Source organism: Parus major, chromosome 6 (genome assembly GCF_001522545.3).
Source record: "Parus major isolate Abel chromosome 6, Parus_major1.1, whole genome shotgun sequence".
NCBI classification, from domain to species: Eukaryota; Metazoa; Chordata; class Aves; order Passeriformes; family Paridae; genus Parus; species Parus major.
The window spans coordinates 15148697-15169912 of record NC_031775.1 but is presented as its reverse complement, the minus strand read 5'-3'; the positions used below and the strand labels follow the sequence as shown (position 1 = coordinate 15169912).

Sequence of the window (21216 nt, the reverse complement as noted above, 5' to 3'; positions counted from 1 at the left end):
TTGGGAAGGAGAAGGATGATTGACATCCAAGGAGCAGCAGGTTAAAGCTTACTGAGAAAGACTGGATGTATTTAAATCTACAGTCCAGGTAGCATATCAAAATCAGGGTGATTATGAGAGGTACCCAATGACTAGAAAAGGGTAATGTGTTATGCCCACCTTTAATAAAGAGGGGAAGAATGAGCCAGGGAAGCACAGCCTCCTCTAGCTCACTGGGAAGATTACATCATGTCCCTTGAAGTCAACTTCCAACTATGTGAGGGACAACAATGCAATCAGGAAGTGGCAACAGCAATTTGCCAAAAGCAAATCATGCTACAGGCTGGCAGGTGAGGTAATAAAAGTTTGTAGCATTTGAAAAGCAGTTACAGGAGTGACAGAGCCCATCTTCTTGGGAGTGGCAAATAGAATCACAGGGAGCAAAAGTCATGTGTTGACATTTGGCAGGACATTCAGAAAAACTAGATAAAGATTGTAGCACTGGAAATGGTTATCAAGAGAGGCTGTGGAGACTCCATGCTTAGAAATTCAAATGTCAACTACACAGAGACATGGCTTGACCTGGTAGAGTGTTGGCAACTAACCTGCCTCCTGCAAGAAGTTGGCCTAGACAACCTCCAGATGTTTGTTGATGTTTTCAACCAACATTTCTACAATTGTGTAAACAGTCTGTTATTTTTTAAGATACTAAAGAATGTTCTTGAGGAAAGTTTATTTTGCAAATTTTTTAAGTGTACACTGTACTAAACAACAGAGTGACTCAGGAGACAGATGATGGGACATGCCCTTTAGCAAACATCCAGCCTGCTTCCATCAGTAGTTCTTAAACATCCTTGACAACTGTGTAACAGACTAGAAAAAAGGCCTCAGTCCATAAGAAAAACCATTGTGTTGGAAGCAGCAAAAAAGAAGTGAAGCACTGAATTTTCAGAATAAGTAATTTTGCAGTAACATAACCATTTCCTTTCCAATAGAGACAGGAAAGTTTGCACTTCTGGTACCCAAGCTGCACTTAGGTTTCACAGTGAATAGTGGAGTTATCTGTCCAACATTTTCCAAAGTTGCATCAGAAACATCTCTTAGTGAAAAGGCACTCATTTCTCAGGGCAGGATTTTACTTAATATTTTCCAACAATACAGAATATGTGAAGTAACTGCTAATTCCCTGCTTTGGTTACTACTGATCACATTAGTTCCCCTATGATCATTGGAGAACATCTATGTCAATACATGCTTTTCATCTTGTCCAGAGTAATACATTGTACTCTCAGTATCTAATGAATTTATGCTGCTACTTCAGCCACTAATATCTGCAGATTTTGATCATCTGTACAACAGTGTTTTCAATTATGGCAATTAGTAAGTACAAGACAAATACCAAAGGACAGTTAAAATAATTCTATTCTGTGATATCTATTTGGACAACACTGAAGTTGCTGGAAGACACTGAAGTATGTCTTACCATACCTGTAGGGTATCATGCCTATATTTGAAAAAACAAAAAAAAAATTAAAAAGATTAAATATTTTCTGTAAGATAACTTAGCAGAGTACCTTCCTGAATTCTGCCATTATCTTTTCCTTTGCAGACATAAGATTTACGTATCATCACTTTTTTCATTTTCCTTTCCATCATTGTAAGCTTTGTATTTTGGCAACTGTAACTAGACTTTGCTTTAAAGAAACACCATCTTCTTTCCTGCATTTTTACTGAACCACCCAAACGTGTGGCAGTTTTTCAGTGAGGAGACCTGTGTCACTGTATGGCAGCTCAGTAAAATTCACTTGCTCTAACCTGGGAACTGGGCAGTAACAGAGCTGGCTCAGTAAGAGCTCACAAACTACAAAAGAACAAAAGAAGCAGATGCTGCTGAGAAGAGAACCCTCCTTCTGCCATTATTGTTTTGTAATAGGAGCAAAAGTAAATAAAAAACCAAATTATATAAACAAAAAGATACCACAATAAAAACGTATTTTTCTTAAATATTATTTCTGATGTATTTTCCTCTAATTCCAATCTTTTAAAAGCTACTAATGTTCATTAAACTTCATGCATAAAAAATTAGCTAATACTGGAATTTTTTCAATTTATTTAAAGGGAAAGAGAATTTAATAACATATTTACCTCTCTCTAATAAATTTACCTCTGTTAAGTACCTTAGTCTTTTCCTGACTCTTTGTCACTGATTTCCCTCTGTATCTGATAAAGGATGAAAATCCTCCTTAGCACTCCTTTTCTTGATAATATATTTATAGAAACATTTCTAATTGTCTATTACAGGAGCAGCCAGATTAAGTTCTGGTTGAGCTTCGGTCCTTCTAATTTTCTCTCTTCATAAGTTCATGGTATCCTTGCAGTCCTTCTGTGTCTTCCAAATTCAGAAACTCTACTTTTCTTACTAAGTTCCAGACAAGGCTTTCTGTATAGCCAGGCTGGTCACCTTCCCTGCCAACTCATCTTTCTGCACATGGGGACAACCTGCTCCTGTGCCTTTAGGATTCCTTTTTAAAGCATATACAGCCTTACTGGACTCTTCTGCCCTTCAGGACTGCCTCCCAAGGGACTCAGTTAACCACACTCCAAAATCTGCCCTCCAGAAGGTTCAGGGAAGTGGTTCTGCTAAATGCCCTCCTTACTTTTCCAAGAACTGAAAACTATTGCTAACAAAGATAGCTCCAACTGTCACATCACCCACCTTCTCTGCTCACAAATACCAGGTCCAGCAAGGCCTCACTCACCAACTATGTCAATAAGTCATCCTCCACCCACTCCAGGAACCTCCCAGACTATTTTCTCTCCGCTATTTCCAGTAGGCATCTGGTAAATGGAAGTATTCCTCTAGAACAAGTGCTAGTGACTGTGAGACTTCCCTCAGCTGCTGCTCAAATGTTTCAACTGCCTCTTCATTCTGATTAGGTGATCTATAACAGACTTCCACCATGGTACCTGCCTTGTTGGCCACCCCCCAACTCTTACCCATGAACACTCAACTCTATCATCACCATCACTGAATTCCAGACACTCAAAACACTCCCTAACACACTATGCTACCTCACCAGTTCTCCTTCCTTGCCTATCCCTTCTGAAGAGTTTTATAGCCATCCACTGCATCCCTGCAGTTGTGAGTTATCCCACCATGTCTCTGTGATGGCCGCTGTGTCACTGTTTTCCTGCTGCACAGTGGCTTCCATTGTTTTAATTCTCTATGTGCTTCATATAGTATGAATGTAAGAACAAACTGTAAAAATTAACAGTGAAGACAATAACAACTGCAAGGACAACATTGCACAGAAATGTCAGGAAATGCTAAGACAAGACTTTTAACTGATATTTATTAAAGGTTTAAGAACGGGAAATCTACCAGAAGACATACAATTTTCCCTTACTCTTGTTTTAGAAGACTTCAAATGTTATTTGGAAGAATGTCAAATTCTAAAGGAGGTCCAGTGAAACTACTGCCTATTTGGAAATAAATGTGAAAAAAACAAGCATGTAAATAAACTTGTGAAAATAAGACAATGGAGTTTGATAGGACCATGTATGCATTTAATATAATTCATATATGCCAATGTTTTAGATGTAGTGGGGGCAGAAGACAACTTAAACAACTTTTCCCGAGACAGCTTCAGAGAAAAGTTCTGAAGTTTCAGTTGAAAGAAATCTACTCCCTAAGAAAATATTTTGCCACCTTTCAAGTATTTCTCTGCACTGTGCCATCGAAACACGTTAGAGAGATGTGGGCCAGTACTGACTGAGCTAGTGCATCCATCATACACACTGCCAACACATACATGAGTTTATGTTCCAAGCATGGTTATATTATCAAAAGAGCACACCTGACCTAATGATCTCACCTGTGATCAGACAGGCCACAGCGATACAAGGTCACTGTTAGAGCCAGCACAACCACTACTAGCCTAGGGCAAACAAAAGGGTCTCAGTACCCTGCCAGGTGTCCAGCACAGCTGACATACCCTCACAGAATGGGTCAGGTTGGAAGGGACCCCAGTGGCTCATCTGGTCCAACCTCTCTGCTCAAGCATGGTCATCCCAGAGCACATGGCACAGAATTACATCCAGACTATTCTCGAATATCTCCAAGGAGGAGATACAATACAGTAAAGAGATTCAATAAAGTAAAGAAGTTACTCCTCATGTTCAGGTAGAACTTGCTGTGCATCAGTTTCTGCCCATTGCCTCTTGTTCAACTGGTTGGCACTACCAAGCAGATCTTGGCTCTATCCTCTTGATACCCTCTCTGGATAGTTACACATCTTATTGAGGTCCCCTCTCAGTCACCTCTTCCTGAGCCTGAACAGGCCCATCTCCCTCAGCCTCTCCTTGTAAGAGAGGTTGTCCAGATCCCTCATTAACTTAGTACTCTCTGCTGCACCTGCTCCAGGAGCTCTGTATCTCTCTTGTACTGTGGAGCACAGAACTGCACACAGTTTAAGATGACCCAGACTGCAGACCAGTGTTTAGGAAACTCCAGAAGAGACTGGATTTATTCAGAATATTTAATGCAAAAATCCAGTAAACAAAAACAAAGTGGTCATATTAAACACATTAACACTTAAAGGGAGGAGGGACTATTTTCCAAAGTACTACTTACAGGTATGGAGGCACTCCGTTACTGTTGTTGGCTTGATGAGATAGCCTTTGCAGATATAGCAGGTGATATGAGGATTGAAATCTTTCACCAAGTGCTTCCTCTGAGTAGCCATTCGTGGAGCAGGAAATGCAGGCAGAGTGCTTGGGGCCAGAGAAGCAAGTCTGAGAGGCGTCGATGTCCACAGTTCACAAGAGCTGTGGCACTGCTCTGTGCAACTGGACTTCTCCAGGCATTTGATCTTAATTCCGCAGGTCTCACAGAGACATGGCTCATAACTCCTGCTTCTGTGCCGGGCGAGTCATTTTCCTACCTGTAACACACGTGGAAAAAGAGAGCTATGTGAACCTGGCCGGACAGCGGCGATGCCCCGGAGGACCAGTGTGGCCATGAACTTGGCAGCGGCACGGGGCTGTAATTTACATAACAGCAGCCGCCGTGAGCGGGCAGCCCAGCTCCGAGCCCGCGCCCCCCGCCCCGCCGGGCTCCGGCCGCCGGCGGGACGGGCTCGGGGCCGCGGTGACAGGTGCAGGGGCCGCGGCTGCCCGGCTCGGCACAGCACAGCACAACACAGCCCGGCTCGGCACTGCACAGCACAGCCCGGCTCGGCACAGCCCGCCCGGCTCGGCTCGGCACAGCACAGCACAGCCCGGCTCGGTACAGCCCGCCCGGCTCGGCACAGCCCGCCCCGCCCCGCCGGGCCCGCAGGCCGCGCCGGGCCCCGCGGGGAGCAGTCCCCCCGCCTCCCCGGCCCCGCGGGACCGCGGCGGGAGAGGGCGGCGGCCGCCCGGCTCTGCCCCCGCTGCCCGACTCCCGTCCCTCCCCTCCCGCACCTGCGGCGCCTCCCGCCCCCGCCGCGGCCCCGGCCGTACCTGGCGCAGCCCCGCGGCCTCGGGCGGGCGCCCGGCGAAAGAGAAAGGGAAACGCCGTGCGCCTCCCCCGCTCGGAGCGCTCCCTCCTCCCCGCCGGGCTGCCGCGGCCGGTCCCGGGGCGGGCGGGACGGGTGCGCAGGCGCTGCTCCCGGCCGAGCCCCGCTGCGCCACAGCCCGCAGCGCCGCTCGGGGCGGCAGCGGCCGGAGCCCTGCGCGGCCCCGCACCGCGGGCTGCCCGCGCTCGGCGGCCGGACGGGAGCGGGGCGGCGGCGCTGCCCGCCCCAGGTAAGCGCAGCAGCGGCGCCCGGCCCGCACCTCGGCTCGGTGCCTCGGCTGGGGCACCGGCGCCGTTTCTTAAAAATAACTTCAGCTTCTGCCCGTAGAAGGGTGGAAGTTAAACCCGTTTCTCCAGCCCGCAAACGCAAACACTAAACACTGCACTAAGTTAGCCCAAATCCCCCGAAAATGCGTGTGCTTTCCTCGAACCGGGACCAACTAGCCAACGGCTTAGCACGAATAAAAGCTGTCTCCGTGGCTCAGTGCATCTGCTTTTTGAGCCCCCCTAGTCACAGAAATCCATCATATTACCAGGTAATTATCCATAAACCTAATGCTGCCTTAATTTTCCAACTGTACTGTTTCTGGAAAAATTCTTTTTTACTGCTTTTAACAATAATGACAGAAACATAAGGAGACATTTCCTGTATCAGCTGCAATGCCGCCACATTACCTGTGACTGTTTTAGGTCTTTGCATTTCTATTCTGCATTCTGAAGTAAATGCTCATTTTGCAGTGGCCTTCCAGTGCACCCTTCCCTTTTATCCTTGTGTAAGTGCTGCAACAGCAGAAGGCTTTAATAACTTTGGCCTGTTTCTGCCATCCAGTCCTACTTCTGTAATACTTAACAGGCAATAGATCCCCATTTACATCAATTCAATGGCTAGTCTGAGTCAGGTGCATCAAAAACTGTTACAATTAAAGTTACAGGGCAATGATGAATGCATGATAAACCATACACAGAGTAATTCAATAGAATCTGAATGATTTTTCCTGATAAAATGTCCATCTTGTATGAGGTTATTTCTTCACAACATGAAAAAAAATTATATAGCTAAAAATCTTTTGAAGCAGCATAGAATCGTAGAGTATCCTGAGCTGGAAGGAACCCACAAGGACCATCAAAGTCCAACTCCTGTCCTTGCACTGGAACATCCCTGAGTCACAAGACGTGCCAGAAAGCATTGTCTAACTGCTTCTTCAACTCTGTCAGGCCTGGGGCTGTGACTACTTCCCTGGGGACCCTGTTGCAGTGCCCAGCCACCCTCCTGGTGAAGAACCTTTTCCTAATATCCATCCTAAACCTCCCCTGACTCAGCTTCAGGCCAGTTCCTCAGGTCCTGTCACTGGTCACCACAGAGAAGAGATCAGTGTCTGCTCCCCTGCTTCCCTCAAGAGGAAGCTGCAGACTCTATGAAGTCTCCCCTCAGTCTCCTCCAAGCAGAATAACCTGAGCCACCTGCTCATCATAAGGCTTCCCCTCTAGGCTCCCCACTATTTTCATAGTCCTCCTTTGGACATTTGCTAACGCTTTAGATCTTACACTGAGGTGTAACTGCAGCACTCCAGGTGAGGCTGTACCAGTGCAGAGCAGAACAGGACAGCCACCTGCCCTGACTGACAGGTGATGCTGTGCCTGATGCACCACAGGATTCAGTACAGCTTAACAGAGCTGTGTTTTGATGGTTTAAACCTTGTACTGTTAACCGTTGGTTGCAGTTTTATACCACATAGGACACACTGACAAGTCACAGGCTAAAGAACACTAAACAGAGAAAGAGACAACAAAAACTATATACATCTCATGGGGACATTTTCATTAGTCACATTCAGTCAGTTTAGTAAAAGCTAACTTATTTCAGAATGTGCATTAGAGTGGCCCTGCTCAAATGTAGTTTGATATTGCATTATTAAACTTATACACATGCATTTAAAACAAGCAACTGCTGACGCTCTCCTGGCTGTTTCCAAATCACTGCATCTTGTAAGATTTTTTTTAAAACTAAACTGTATTCTAAGGTAGAATTCATAGCATAGTTTATCAAGAGTCTCATTTGAAAAAAAAAAAGAACCCAACATTTTCTAAACAAATTAATGAGCTAGGCTCATGTTTACACAGTAGTAGGTGCACAGTATTCTAGTCAAGCACATTAAAAACTCAGTTATGTCATTTATTATACTGTGTAGGCCATGCAGTAATGCTCACACAGCAGTTAGGATACTTGCAAACATACACAACTAGTATTGATTGCCATAAGTCATACTGAAGTCCCTCTTTTAAGAGCAGTCACACGCCAGGTAAGTGATAGTGTACATGACAAATTCTTGCCTCATTTCTTCACAATGCAGGAACTCAGTCCTGCCAGTACCAAGTGGTATTTATGAGATGCTGACTGAAGGTGATGAAAGCTGAGGCTTTCAACACCTTTCCAGACCACAACATAAAGAGCAAATGAGAAGCAGCACAGAAGAAGCTCTCATTTCATTATCAGAGGAAAGTAAATCCTTAAACACTTACACTATCATCAGGAAGCAAATTATGTTAATAAATGCTTATGAATTAATTATAAATTCAAAGATAGGTAACTCCTAGCATTGCATGCAACAGGTTTATTTAAAAATACAGGTCCACATAAGTGATTTGAGCATTTTGATCTACTTATAGCAATTCAAAGGTAACAAGAATAGTGTTTGAATCAAACAAGGCCGTCCTTTCATATTATAAAAGAAACAGAATTAAGAAATGAACTGAGCTCATCAGAGTAAATATGTGTCAGGTATTTGTGACAGGAAACACAGGGTCCTGCTTCTCTTCCATATATTTCCCCACCTCATCTGGGTTCTGCATTTGTTCATGGGGAGAGTCCCAGGCTATTGGGTCAGAAAATTCCTTCAGGGTCTGACCCATTTTTCTGCCATTCCCCACACCGCTCAGGATTTTCCATGCCTGGGTCCACCCCTGGGTCAGGTGTCTCCTCAACCCCTCTAGACATCTCAGCCCTCACTCTAGACAAGCTGCAGATCATATAGCAGATGCTTACCCAGATAAATACCAAAGTATTTAAAAGTGGTCTCTTTAACATTCAGGGGACACTGAACATTGTCAGAAGGTGACGTAACAGATTCAATGGAGAAGAAGGAGAGGAAAGGCTGGGAAGCCTCATCCCCTGCTCCTCCTCTAAAACACTGGGTGAAGTTACTAATAAACCCCCAAAACAGGCTATGGAAACTAGGACAGAAATTAGGAAGGATAAACAACAGATCATACACATTTTGAACAAACCCCAGTACCTTTGTTAACTCTATAAATCATAATCACCACACTCAACAAAATATCAATCCTAATCCGGGCCCATCTTCTGTAAAAGCTATGTATTAGGCACAAAACTGGAGCTATCTGTGGGTAAGAAAACAAGCCTAGGGACCTGAAAGCTGTGATTACCTCAAACAGGTCTAGGGACCAGAGAGACATCAGTGCCTCAAGCCAGAGAGACATTATAAATTCAAGTAGCATGGCTACTGACTGCTTTATCCCAATACAGAGTAACCAAAATGCAATTAGTACAGGTTTTTTTCACTTTCTCGAGCCCCGCATTGGGCATAAAAATATTTGTTCTGGTTTGAGACAAATTTTGGAGGAAATGAAAAGGTGTCTTCTCTGAAAAGGCAGGTTCCAGCAGCCCCTTGCCCAAATGGTTTGGGAGAAAAATTCCTTGGAGAAAATGGAAGAAACCTGTTTATTTAACAAACAAAGTATTCACAAACATGGATAAATGAATAATACTGAACAATAAAACAGCAAAAATAAATAATACAAAATACTAAACTCTCACTGTTCTGAAGAGATGGCAAATTGAGAGAGTCCTCTGTGGATGTGGCTCAGTCTAGCTCAGTGTCTCTGGGGCTCAGGCCCGGTGTCCAGGCTGCAGTGCAGCTTTGAGGGGGCTGGGTGATTGTCCTGATGTTCCAGACCAGAGAAAAGCTGAGAGATTCTAGAAAAAGCCACCGTCTCAGGAAAAACTGTCTTGACTCAGCTCACATACAAGAAACTAACTTAAAAAGCAAAGGAAAGCTGTCCTCCCTCTATCCATGCTGCGGACAACACACCAAGAGGAAGGAATCCAGGGGAGGAAGAGAAGCTTCTGCAGACAAAACTGTGCACCAAGGCTTCTCCCTCCCTTTGCTCTTGGATCTAGTCCTAAAGGCACAGAACTCAATATCCAGCATAAGCAGACGGTGGGAGATACAATACAGTATCATAAAGTCACCCTAGGACACACAGCATGACAGAGATGGTGATTATAGCCCTCAAATGAGTGATGAAAATACAGCTGCTCTCATTTTTCTGTGTTTCTTAAACTTTTGACTTTCTCATCAACTGACTTTTACTCAGCAATCCTCTGTTTCCTCTAACACAGTGCTTACTTTTTTTTTAAAAAGCCAAGTCCTTTTTCACATATATGAGCTTTTCTAACACATAGAAAATAAATGCTGCTTTCTAAGCATTATCATCCTTGAGAAGTAGTTTTGAGAAATCCATAATGAACTACTTTACTTACTATCCCTACTGTATCATCCTGATTTGAAACAGAGTAATTACTTACATTTAATATGAATAAAATGTATCTTTTAAAGGAACAGCCAGAACACACAAGAACTTGTGAACTGCTGAGTATTTTATTAAAGCAGTTCTAATACTTTTTGAAATATACCAATGTTTGATGCCAGTTCCCAAGTAAATTTTAGAGAAAAAATAAACATTGGTCAATCAAGCCAAATTCTCATCAAAATTTGAAGTGAGTGAATAATTCTACCTTTTCAAGAAGATCCACATTGGTACAATGTTATCATCTTTATCAAGCTACTCTGGAGTCTGTTTCTAGGCAAGTCTCCAACCACCCTCCAGGTACCCTAAGAGTTACTTTGTATTTTGTAGGTGGAAGAATTACTGGGGCTCTGAACTAGGAACTAGTGAAACTAGAACATCTGAACTAGGAAACTAACAAAACAAAAAATCCCTAGTTTTCTTGATAGAAATTGTGTAGCAATCCGAACGGCATTTAGAGAGTACCACAGTGTTCACCTTCACTGGATACTGATTCACTAGACATCTGATGGAAATGCCATTCTGCAGTTTTAAAAAGCTGAAAACTTCACAGAATTCCTTAGGTTGGAAGACACCACTTGAGATCATCTAATTCAACCTGTATGCTCAAGCAGGATCAGCAAAAGCAGGTTGTCCAGGACTGTATCCAGCTGGGTCATGACTATCTCCACAGATGGGGCTGTACACACTCTCTGGGCAATCTGTTCCAGTTTTGATCAACTTCATAGTAACAAAAACCAAAAAAACAAAAGAAACAAACAAAAAGTTTTCTTGTTATCAGATAGAATTTAATGTGTTTCAGTTTGTACCCATTACCTCTTTTCCTGTCAGTGGGTACTACTGAGAACAGTTTGACTTCATCTTCATTCCCTCCAATCAAGGAATTACACACGCTGAAAAGATCCCCTTTTTTTCCCAGCTGAGCAGTTTCCAGACTTTCAACCTCTCCTTATATGAACAATGCTCCAATACCTTAAACAGCTTTGGGGCCCTGAGACCTGCTTCACATCCTTCTTGTTCTGAGAACTGGACACAGCACTCTATATTTCACCTCATCAGTGCTGCACCACAGAGAGGAAGATCAACCTCCCCCACTGCAGGGAACTTATTTTAAATCACTGCGTATTTACTCAGGTAGGAAGAAGAGATCACATATAACCACCTGGGATCTCTTATTTCCAGTGTTAAATTCCCAATCAAGTAGAAAATTATCTAGAATACAACATGAATTGAGTTGGCAGGACCTTTGGACATCATCTGGTCTTTGCTCAAAGCAGGTCTAATGTTAAAGTTAATTCAGATTGCTCAGGGCTTCATCCAAAGAAAGTCTGAGTGTATGTATGGATGGCAATTATAAAACCTCTCTAGGCAACTTGTCTCAACCCGACTGCCCTCATGGTGAATTAATTTATTTTGGTCCAGTTGGAATTTTCCCTGCTCCATCTTGTATACTTTCTCATACATATCAATAATTTACTAGCGGTGAGTAAACTTAACTCTTACTGCCATTATCCAAGCCTTTGTTATAATCTTGGGATCGATCATGTGACGTATTTCTTTGCTTTTTAGGCAAAGAGTAGTAACATTGCTTATCATATAAAATATAGTAGTATGAAAGTGTGAAAACTGCCTTGGATTTGATAGGAAACAATAGGAATTAGGCTATTCTTTTCCCTAACAGGTACTCATGAAAATGATCAGCAATGAGCTTTTGCATTTCTACCATGAGGATTTTTCTTCATCCTTACTGAGCTCTATATAAGAAGCCATATATTAGCACATAATAGCACTTCTGGGATATCTATAGCATTTCTTAATGCTTACTCTTCTTTTATAGCCTAAAGTAAAGTAGCAAAGCAGGTTGCAAAATGCCAACATCTGTATTATTAGGCCATTGACAAATACGTAAACAAGAAAAATGCATTCAGGAGATGCTTCAAGAGAAAGGTAAAATTGTGTCACACAGAGTTCCAACTGTGTTGAACTAAATTCTAGGAACTTTTAAAATGTAAGAGAAATCATAAAGTAAGTTCCTAGAGACTTTATAATAATTGGCTGCTAGTAAAGAAGAGAGAATCAAATAACTGACTCCAGCAAGGGAAAGATGAGCAGATCTGTATTGTTCAACATTTCCTTAGCACACAAAAATACTGCTCAGACATAGCACACACTGTCTCCTTTCAGCTAGGGAAACAGAAAACAAGAAACAAGGTCATAGCAGTGGGAGAGGGAGATTGCCAGTGCAAGGGAAAAATAAAAATCATAACTCTGAAACAAAATTGACTAGAAATTGTCACAAGCATGAAGGAGACAACTTTAGTCACTTGTATGCAGAGGTTGAAGGGAAAAAATATCTGGTTTAAGATATGCTATTAGCTGACCATTAAACATACTGAGTGAAGATCTTGTGACCAGTTTGCCATACCTCCCTGGAAACAGCAAATTTAAGAACTGTGATATAGTCTTCAGAGGTATTGCAAGTCTAAAAACAACAATCTATTCCAGCAGAATCCAAACTTTTCAGCTAAAAGCAGCTGTAGATTTAAGAATTAAGTGTGATGGGCATATTTTTAAAAGGTGTTTTCCTTCTGTTTCCTTCATTATTTTGTCACTGTTCTGGATTTTTATTTTGATGAATAATTTGAATAGGCATGACTACATGCATTAGACACAAACATAGCCAGAAACTTCCCAGAGGAAGTGAGACAAACTTGGAAAATTTTACAGACCAAATGATCTGTTCAGTTAGCCCAGTATCCAATGTCTGAACTGTGATCAGCTGTTGCTTTCTGGTTTGTTTGGGGTTTTTAAAGCACAGTACAGGTATAGATGGCCATGGAGCCAAGCTGATTCTTCATGTGTGAATAATCTAGCTGACATTATTTTGGCTTTAAAGGCAAAGATTCTTGTTATAGTATAAAACCTTGTATTGTGCCAGAACAGTTGGGTCTTTTTTTCATAGATAATTGATTTTTGTTGAAGTGGGGTTGGCCTTTGAAGCATCAGAGACTGCTCACTAGGAGTGATGCAATGGCAGCAGGTTTACAAGACATAAAACCAAGATGCTTCTCTGCCTCCATTTGTCTGTGTGCTTGGTTAAAAACCAGTGATCTGTGCTGGAGTTAGGATCTCTGGGCAATTAAAATACTGGTGGTATCCTCAGCTTCTCCTGGTTTTATCTCATGGCAGGCTAACTTCCATGCATTTTGGTCTGCTGTGCTATAGTTCCTTCACCTTCTTATATGTTATTGGTAAAAAATGTTTTGTGGTTCTTAGAATGTTCTGTAGGCTGCAATGGAGCACAGTTTTTCAGAGTTGCCTGGTTGTGGAAGAGCACAGGGCAAAATAGTCCTATGCTTTTATAGCAATTCTGTTTAAGTACAGAATCTCCCAAGTCTGTGTAAGTAGAGCAAGTAATGGTCATGTGCTTTGGTAACATCTTAAAGAAGATGTTGGTTTTTAATCAGGTGCTCTCCCTGCACCACAAACATCTTGCATCATCAGAATTACATTTTTGGTCTCCAGACATTTACTTCTGCCGAAGAGTTCATTAGAATGTCTCTGAATTAATGGAAATCCAACTTGTGTTGCCATTTCTATTATTATAGAATCTCCTGTACTTCTTAACTACTTTACCAATTGATATCTGATTATATGCTTCTGCCAGTTCAGTTTCCCCTTATGCTGCTCTCTACAATTGTATCACCTGCTTATTCTGAGGCTTCTCTAGAGAAAATCTGATCTGCAATTAATGCTTCTTCAGGTCTCCCTGCTACTCCACAATGGAAAAAAGAAATCAATCAGTGATACTCAGAGCTCCATTATCAGAAAAATTCCAGTGGTGTACTCATTCACAGAGCAGCCTGATACAACTGTTGTCTGCATGGGCAGACATGGTATGTCTCCTCCACAGACTTGCAGGATCTGTAGGTCATACAGCAAACACTTTGCCAATGTGATGTATGTATCCTTCCAGAGGAAAAGTATTTCTATAACAGTATTAACACAGGTTTCAAGTTTGCTAATTAAGTCACAATGTAGTCTATGCTTTTTCACAAGGCATCCTAATGGCTACTTGCTATAATTCTATTCCTTTTTAAAAAATCCTTGTTTTTGTCAGCAATATATATCCTCTTCCATTCTATATTGCATTGTACACATATAGTATATAAAAATATCTATTATAGATAATATTGTTTCCACTTTTTTTTCCCCTCAAATTATCAAAGCCACTTTTATCAGCATATACAGCTCAGCTAAACAGTAACCTGAAGTCTTTAAACAGTTTTATAGAATTTCATCTCCCAATTTCCATGAAATTAAAAGACAAATTAAAACAATGAAAATAAACTGTAAGAAGCCTCCAGTGACTCCTACTAAAATTGTTACTAACAGATTTTGTTTCTTACAGTTGAAAACTGGCAGGAATGCAAATCAAATTGTATCACACATGTCAAACAGCTTCACAATTATGCAATCAACTTGCACTGCAAATTAAAAACAAGAGTTGCTACTACATCTTAAGTCAAAACAAATTTAAAACATCAATAAGCTCAGCAAAGCAATCTTCAACAAATCTACTCATGCCTGTTATGATGGCAGAACCAGAAAACAAAGAGGCTTGAAAGGAAATAGAAAAGTAGCAACCAAATTGTCTCATCTTTTACAAGACGAATTAATGACATCCACAATGTCTTAGGGAGTTAACTACTCTACTTCAATTGATTTTCAACGGGAGTTCTGTTTCCAGCTCTCTCAGGAATAAAACCTTGAACTTAATAACACGATGTTGAGTGGACTCCATTTCATTTGAACTTCATGGGACTCATTCATGGGAACTGTCACTTTGTCAGCCCATTAAAACAGTCAGCTTCATTGGAGAAAACCTAACACAGATACCTGTGAATTTGATTTTAAACTGTAAAACAGAGAACATTTCTTCTGGATAAACTAAGAGAAAATAGGGGGTGGACCAAGATACCAAGCTTCACATCCTCTTATGACGTTTTTTGACAGCAATTTAACGTATGTATATAGAGAATCAAGCTCTGTGCAGCTGTACCATGTGATCCTGTCCATCCAATCATATGACTATAGTCACTGTGGAATTTGGCCTACTGAGTTAGATAAAAAACTTCCTCAAAAACGAAAGCTCTTTAAGTATTTTAGGTGTTTTTAACAGTTCACATTGACAAATGAGAGTCACTGCAGATAATATTTCACTGAAAGCATTATCTTGAAATTCTAATAATATTAATCCACTATACTAATGGTAACAATTAAGCAAAACTGATACATTTAGTTGATTCTTCATGTGACTAATGTGCTAGTTTTAGGGAGAGACAGACTCAGGATTCTAGCCAGGACCTATTCTCAAGAGAGCAATCAGCCCATAACTTGGCATCATCTGCCAGTTCTGCAGTGACATTAGCTTAGGAAGTTGACTGCTGGCCCAACCTTAGTTCCATGACTGCATGAAACCAAAAAAGTCTGCGTAAATGGTGTCAGAGTCTGACTTTATTATCATTGAATTTTCTAAAGAAAAGATACACCAAACAATTCTCAAGTACGCAAAATAAGTTTGATATTGTTTTTGCAATTACAGAATCCTGGCTTTCTGCCTGCATGTAAACAGCATATTCTTGGTTTATGTGCATTTAATCAGAATGAACACAAAATCAACCAAAAACTGTGAGACCACAATTACCATCCCTGCATTTTGAACTTCCTTTTGTAGCACTTGGAAGTCTGGATTCAGCACAGTGCTAATGAGATCATGTGGCTTTTAGCTGAGTAGGCTGTGGCAGTTTGGACTCCCTGTTTTTAGGGTTCTCAGCAGAGCAAGGCTGAATCTTTCTCAGAATACAAAGAATATACACGATCCTGCTTTCACAAAATTGTGCTGTCTGCTGAAGCTCATTTTCACATTTCAAACTTCTCCAGTCTCATCAACTAGACATGATTGTGGACTACTTTGCAACGAAATTCTGTAGGAAGAAAATGTTGGTGACAAATGTAGCTAATACTTCAGGAGATTACATGCTTTTGAGTCTAAAATGAGTTCTTAAGCATACCAGTACAGGCAAAGCCCTTCAAGAGATCATGATTTTTGAATACAACAAAATAATATCTGTTTTGGTCCTTAAATACATAATGGTAATTAATGAAAAGATCTAAGAAATGTACACATTGGATCATTGTATTAGGAATCTCGATTTGTATATAGAAAGACATCTTCATTTCCTCCTCAAAAAGAATCACAATCTTGCTAAAATCACTACATTCCCCTGCAGGGATATCTATATTTAAATGGCAGGTTAACTATATTTCTGTTATATCTTTAGGCCTGGATTGTATAAACATTACTATCTTGCTTCACTATGCATGCCCAGAGTCCATGCAAGCCTACAGACCTCATTAAAATTGTGACTATCAGCTTTCATCCGGCTTTAATGTGGAAGTCCATGCAGGAATGTATAGATATATGTAACAGTCACCTCCTTGTATCTCACAAAGGTGTATAAAATCAGCAGAGAGCATGCATCATTCTTTACTATTGTTTCATACCTCACTGCTATTTCTAATTCGTATTGCGAGAGTTCCAAATTCTATAGTGACTGTCAAACACTAAGAGACTCTGTGAGATGAGATTTATCACAAATATAATAGCTCAGCTTCAGATTGCCAGCTGCCTTTTCACTGTATCAACACACTTGAAAAAGCACAAACATTTTCACTTGCAAAATATTTCACAGTTTGTAATGAACTGAGCTCCCATAAATGCTAGATACATTTCAAGAATGGTTTTCTAAAGCAAATGATAAACTATGCTAAAGATATCCAATTTCTAACTTTTCTACATTACTACAATCTGTATGCATTTTACTGAGTTTTTTTAGATGTCACTATTTCCTCCAGTGCTGTAATACCTTTAGGTTCTAGCAGTGTAAAGCTAGAAGGATTCACCTATCAATTTATATGGCAAATCTCACTCCATTCCCTAATCTAAGATCCTTGGAAAGCTTTTAAGAATAAAAGGCATAATACTCTTAAAATTATTTCCCTTTATCACAAATGCATAGATGGGAATATGAAATTTTGACAAGGAATTTGGCTTATGAGAACTTGTTGATACATATAACACATAGTCTGTTCCTATCATCATCATGCTGTCTATTTAATAATTCACATTTAATACAAGACCTCAGTTGCCACAGATCAGTAGGAATGAAATTAAGGCGATTTACATTTTTCCTGCTGAGAAATCTGGAATTCTGTCAGGTGTTTTATCCTGTGACTTTTAAAGTTGTCAGAAACACTGGTGCCATCATAACCCTCTATCAGTCAGGAAGTAAAATATGTATTTGGGGGGCTGTGACTTTCATTATGGATCAGCTTACCAAATACATGATAGAACCATTGTTAAAAAATATATCTAAACCAGATAATTCCAAACACAGGCTAGAAATTCACAGTATTACCTGATATATTTAAAATTTATTGTACAATTTTCTTCATTGCATCTGTTTTTCTTAACATTTGTACCAGTGAAGCAATACCTTTCCCCTGCCTTTTTCTTTATATATCAGTGAATAGTACAAAAAACTAAACAACAGTTGAAAACTGTCAAGATGAGGTACTGAAACTGCTTTCTTTTAATTTAATTTTCTGTTAATGTCCCTCAGTCAATAAGGACAAGCTAGTGAATTTCAGTAGAGAGACTCAATAATACCCCTGAAAACTAATGCTTTTGGTACAATTAATGTGTTGCTAACAAAACCACATAACAAAGATAGCTATAAAGAAGAGGAAGTGGAAAGCATAATGGTTTGTTGTAGACAGATTGCATCCAGTCACGTTTTTGAAGAAAGAAAAAGTAAATCCATAGTTTGTCTGGAATTTAGGATCACCTGTCCAAATCTTTACATACAATTTTTACTCAGTAAAAAAGTGAATTTTACTATGTTTGTCAGAGCAAACATCCTTGCTATGAACATGACCTCTCAACAACGTTATTGTTCAAACCACGGTCACCGATGTAAACAGGAGCCAATTTAAATGGCACTTAGTGGCCAAAGAAAAATAAACTTGTGACCACTTACAAGAATATTGTAATTTATCTAGCATAGACAAAAGGCAATGGAGATCCCTACTTCTTTGATAAGTGTCTTTTTTCAAAACCACAGAACATAGAAACATTAGTCAGAGAAGATGCAAATATTTACTATTAAAAAGTGAAAGGTACATGCTACTCTTAGCACATAATTTTCTCCCCTCTGTTTGTTTTTACCATACAAAGAGCTTGGACAGTCACATTAAGGGGCTGGAGCTTCTGTCATATGAGAAGAGGCTGAAAGAACTGAGGTTGTTTAGCCTTGCTCAGAGCAGGTTCTTAGCAATGTGTATAAATACCTGATGGGAGAGGTAAATAAGACAGAGCAAGAGACTTCTCAGTATTTTCCAGGGACAGGAAGTGACAAGAAGCAATGGACACAAACTGAAACATAGGAAATCCAATCTGAACATTTGGAAAAAAATCTACTGTGAGTGTGAACAAACTTAGAATCTATCTGCACAAGGATAGATAAGAGAGAGCTGGGAGTGTTTAGCTTGCAGGAAAGAAGGGTCAGGGGAGACCTTAGCAGCTGTAAATTATTGATAGAAGGAGGAGTAAAAAAGAATAAGAGAGAATCTTCCCAGTGCCCAGTGAAAGGACAAGAGGCAATGGTCACATACTGAAACATGGGAAATTCCACTTAAACATCAGAAATAGGTGATTTTTACTGTAAGGTTGTTGGAACACTGGAATTGTTTGCCCAGTGGAGACTCCATCACTGAAGATTTTCAAAACCAAACAGGATAAGGTCATGAGCAATCTCCTCTATTGATCCCACTTTAAGTAGGGGAGGTGGGATAGATGGGCTCCAGAGATCCTTTCCAAACTCAATGATTCAGAGATTCTTTGAAATATTAACCAGAATGACTCAATAGGTCAGGAATATGCTCACTTCATGCAGTTTTAGGCTCCCTGCAAACAGAAAGTGTATAAAGTGTTAGCCACCCCAGCTGAGTCTGACCTGTATCAGAGGTGAATGCCATGGTGAGTGCTGGGGTCTGGTCTCCCACCATGACATTGGTCTCTCCTGAGACCAGTGCTTACTAGGGATACACCTGGCTCTGTCACCTCCTTGTCTACATTACCCTTTGGGATCCACTATGCTGAGCATCATAATGTCAACCAAAAGAAAGCCACTGGGGTCTCAGAAAAGTTCGTACAGATTGGCATCAGATGGCACAGTAGCTTTGTGTCCGTTCCCATTTGCTCCATGACATGTCTAAAAATTTAAATTATGAAAAAGCGACTAATTTACTAATTTAAGGACAAAGCTACCATTATAGTAAGCTTCCTGGAATAGTGCATAACAGCAAAATACACAGTCCTGTTAAACTTGTTTAATGGCTGCTTTGTCTTGGCCCAACTTCCCTCGTTTTCCCCTGCGTTCACATTTTTCTAATTCTCATCTCCCTTGGGCATTCCCCTGCTTCTGTGGGTTGCTACATTTCTTAGAGGCACCAAACTTTAACTCAAAATCTGATGAACAAATTTAGCTTCCAGAGAAATAATTGTGTTTTCAAAATAGTATAGCTTTGGGGTAGAGATGTTATTCCATGTTACTTATGTAACAGGAGTCTAAATCCTTCTCAAAGAAGAAAACTCAACAATCTCAAATTGCAGATGTCCTTCCACAGTACAGAACTCTACTCTATCAATTAAGTTTGATATTCAGTTCACTACTTGACTTTAGAACACCTACAACTCAACTGTCTCAGCAGAGAATGCCATTTTACAAGTGGGTAATTCAGGCTGGAAATGGGCTCAGTGTAAGGTGTGGTTCAGGATGAGAATGAGGGTAGCCAAATTTAGGGTCCAGGCTATATATTATCACAATCCAACTCTAGGGAAATAAGGATAAAACTCTGTGGACTCAAGCTTTAAAATTATTATTTATTATATGTATTTACTATTTATTCTTTATTTTCTTCTTCTTCTTCTTTTTATCATCCAGTAAAAGAGCTCTGTTGAGCAGAACAGCTACACACAGGTGGTGCCTTTGGCTCTTCTGTGCACAGAGGAAGAGTCTGTGTATTTCAGGGCAGAGAGGGCCAAGGGAAGACATAGTATGGAAAATTGTTGCCTCTACAAAAAATACATCAGAAGAAAAACTAAAGTTTTACTGCAGTATTTAGTAAAGGAGTAAGACAAAAGCTGTTAAAACAATTTGTTTTTTTGAAAGGAAAAAGCAGATCCATTATTTGAACTAGCTAACCTCATTAATAACAGAAGTGGACAGATATTTCAGCATAATCTAGGCACACAAGGTCCAGGGCAAGCTGGGTCCCATTTACTGAAACACCTGACAGTATTTTTATTGGTATTTAACAAAACTGGCTAGATTACATTTAGGGCAAATATATCCAAATATATCTATTCAGCTAATACCTTCAGCTGAAGTGGAAACATACTCTTTTGAGAGTCCATCTGCTCTAAAAAGTCTCCAACATAAACTGTGTTAAGAAAAAGATGCATCACTGAGCCTGTTTTACATAAAGACTAAAATATTTCTAGCTGTGTCCTAATAAATTTTTGATGTCAGCAACACAGGAAGACATGACTGCCTAGGAATTAAACCTCCAACTCTCAAATTCCAATACAATGTGTTAATCACAACATTAGTCTTCATCTGAATGTTAATTTGACATGCATTTAAACCAGACAGCTAATCTCTGAGGTGAGAGATTTTATTTAAAAAAAATAGCCATACTGAACACTTAGCCTACATTTTGCCTCATACTGCTATTGATACCAGCTCCTGAAAATAGTCAGGATTATTGGCAGATAGTTTTAGAACAGGAGTGGTAAAAAATTAAGAGTTAAGTCACAAATTTTCAGCATATGGAGGCAAGTAAAGCATTTTGCAAGATAAAATATTTGAAGATAAAAACCTGGATTCTTCAGAACTTCATGCCTTATATAGTGTGTGTCTGTGTATTTATAGATGCAAAATTTTATA

The 21216-nt window shown here is 40.4% G+C and overlaps 1 protein-coding gene across 2 annotated transcripts in view; it reads right to left on the bottom strand.

Moving 5' to 3' along the window:
• The window catches only part of PCGF5 (polycomb group ring finger 5), a 66924-nt gene that overhangs the window by 29138 nt on the left and 16570 nt on the right, over positions 1-21216 (bottom strand). For both annotated transcript variants that reach the window (XM_015633165.1, XM_033515517.1), the window contains exon 4: positions 4613-4922. In XM_015633165.1, coding sequence (XP_015488651.1) covers positions 4613-4724 — 112 coding nt within the window. In that variant the 5' untranslated portion in view covers positions 4725-4922. The remainder of the gene's footprint in view (positions 1-4612; positions 4923-21216) is intronic.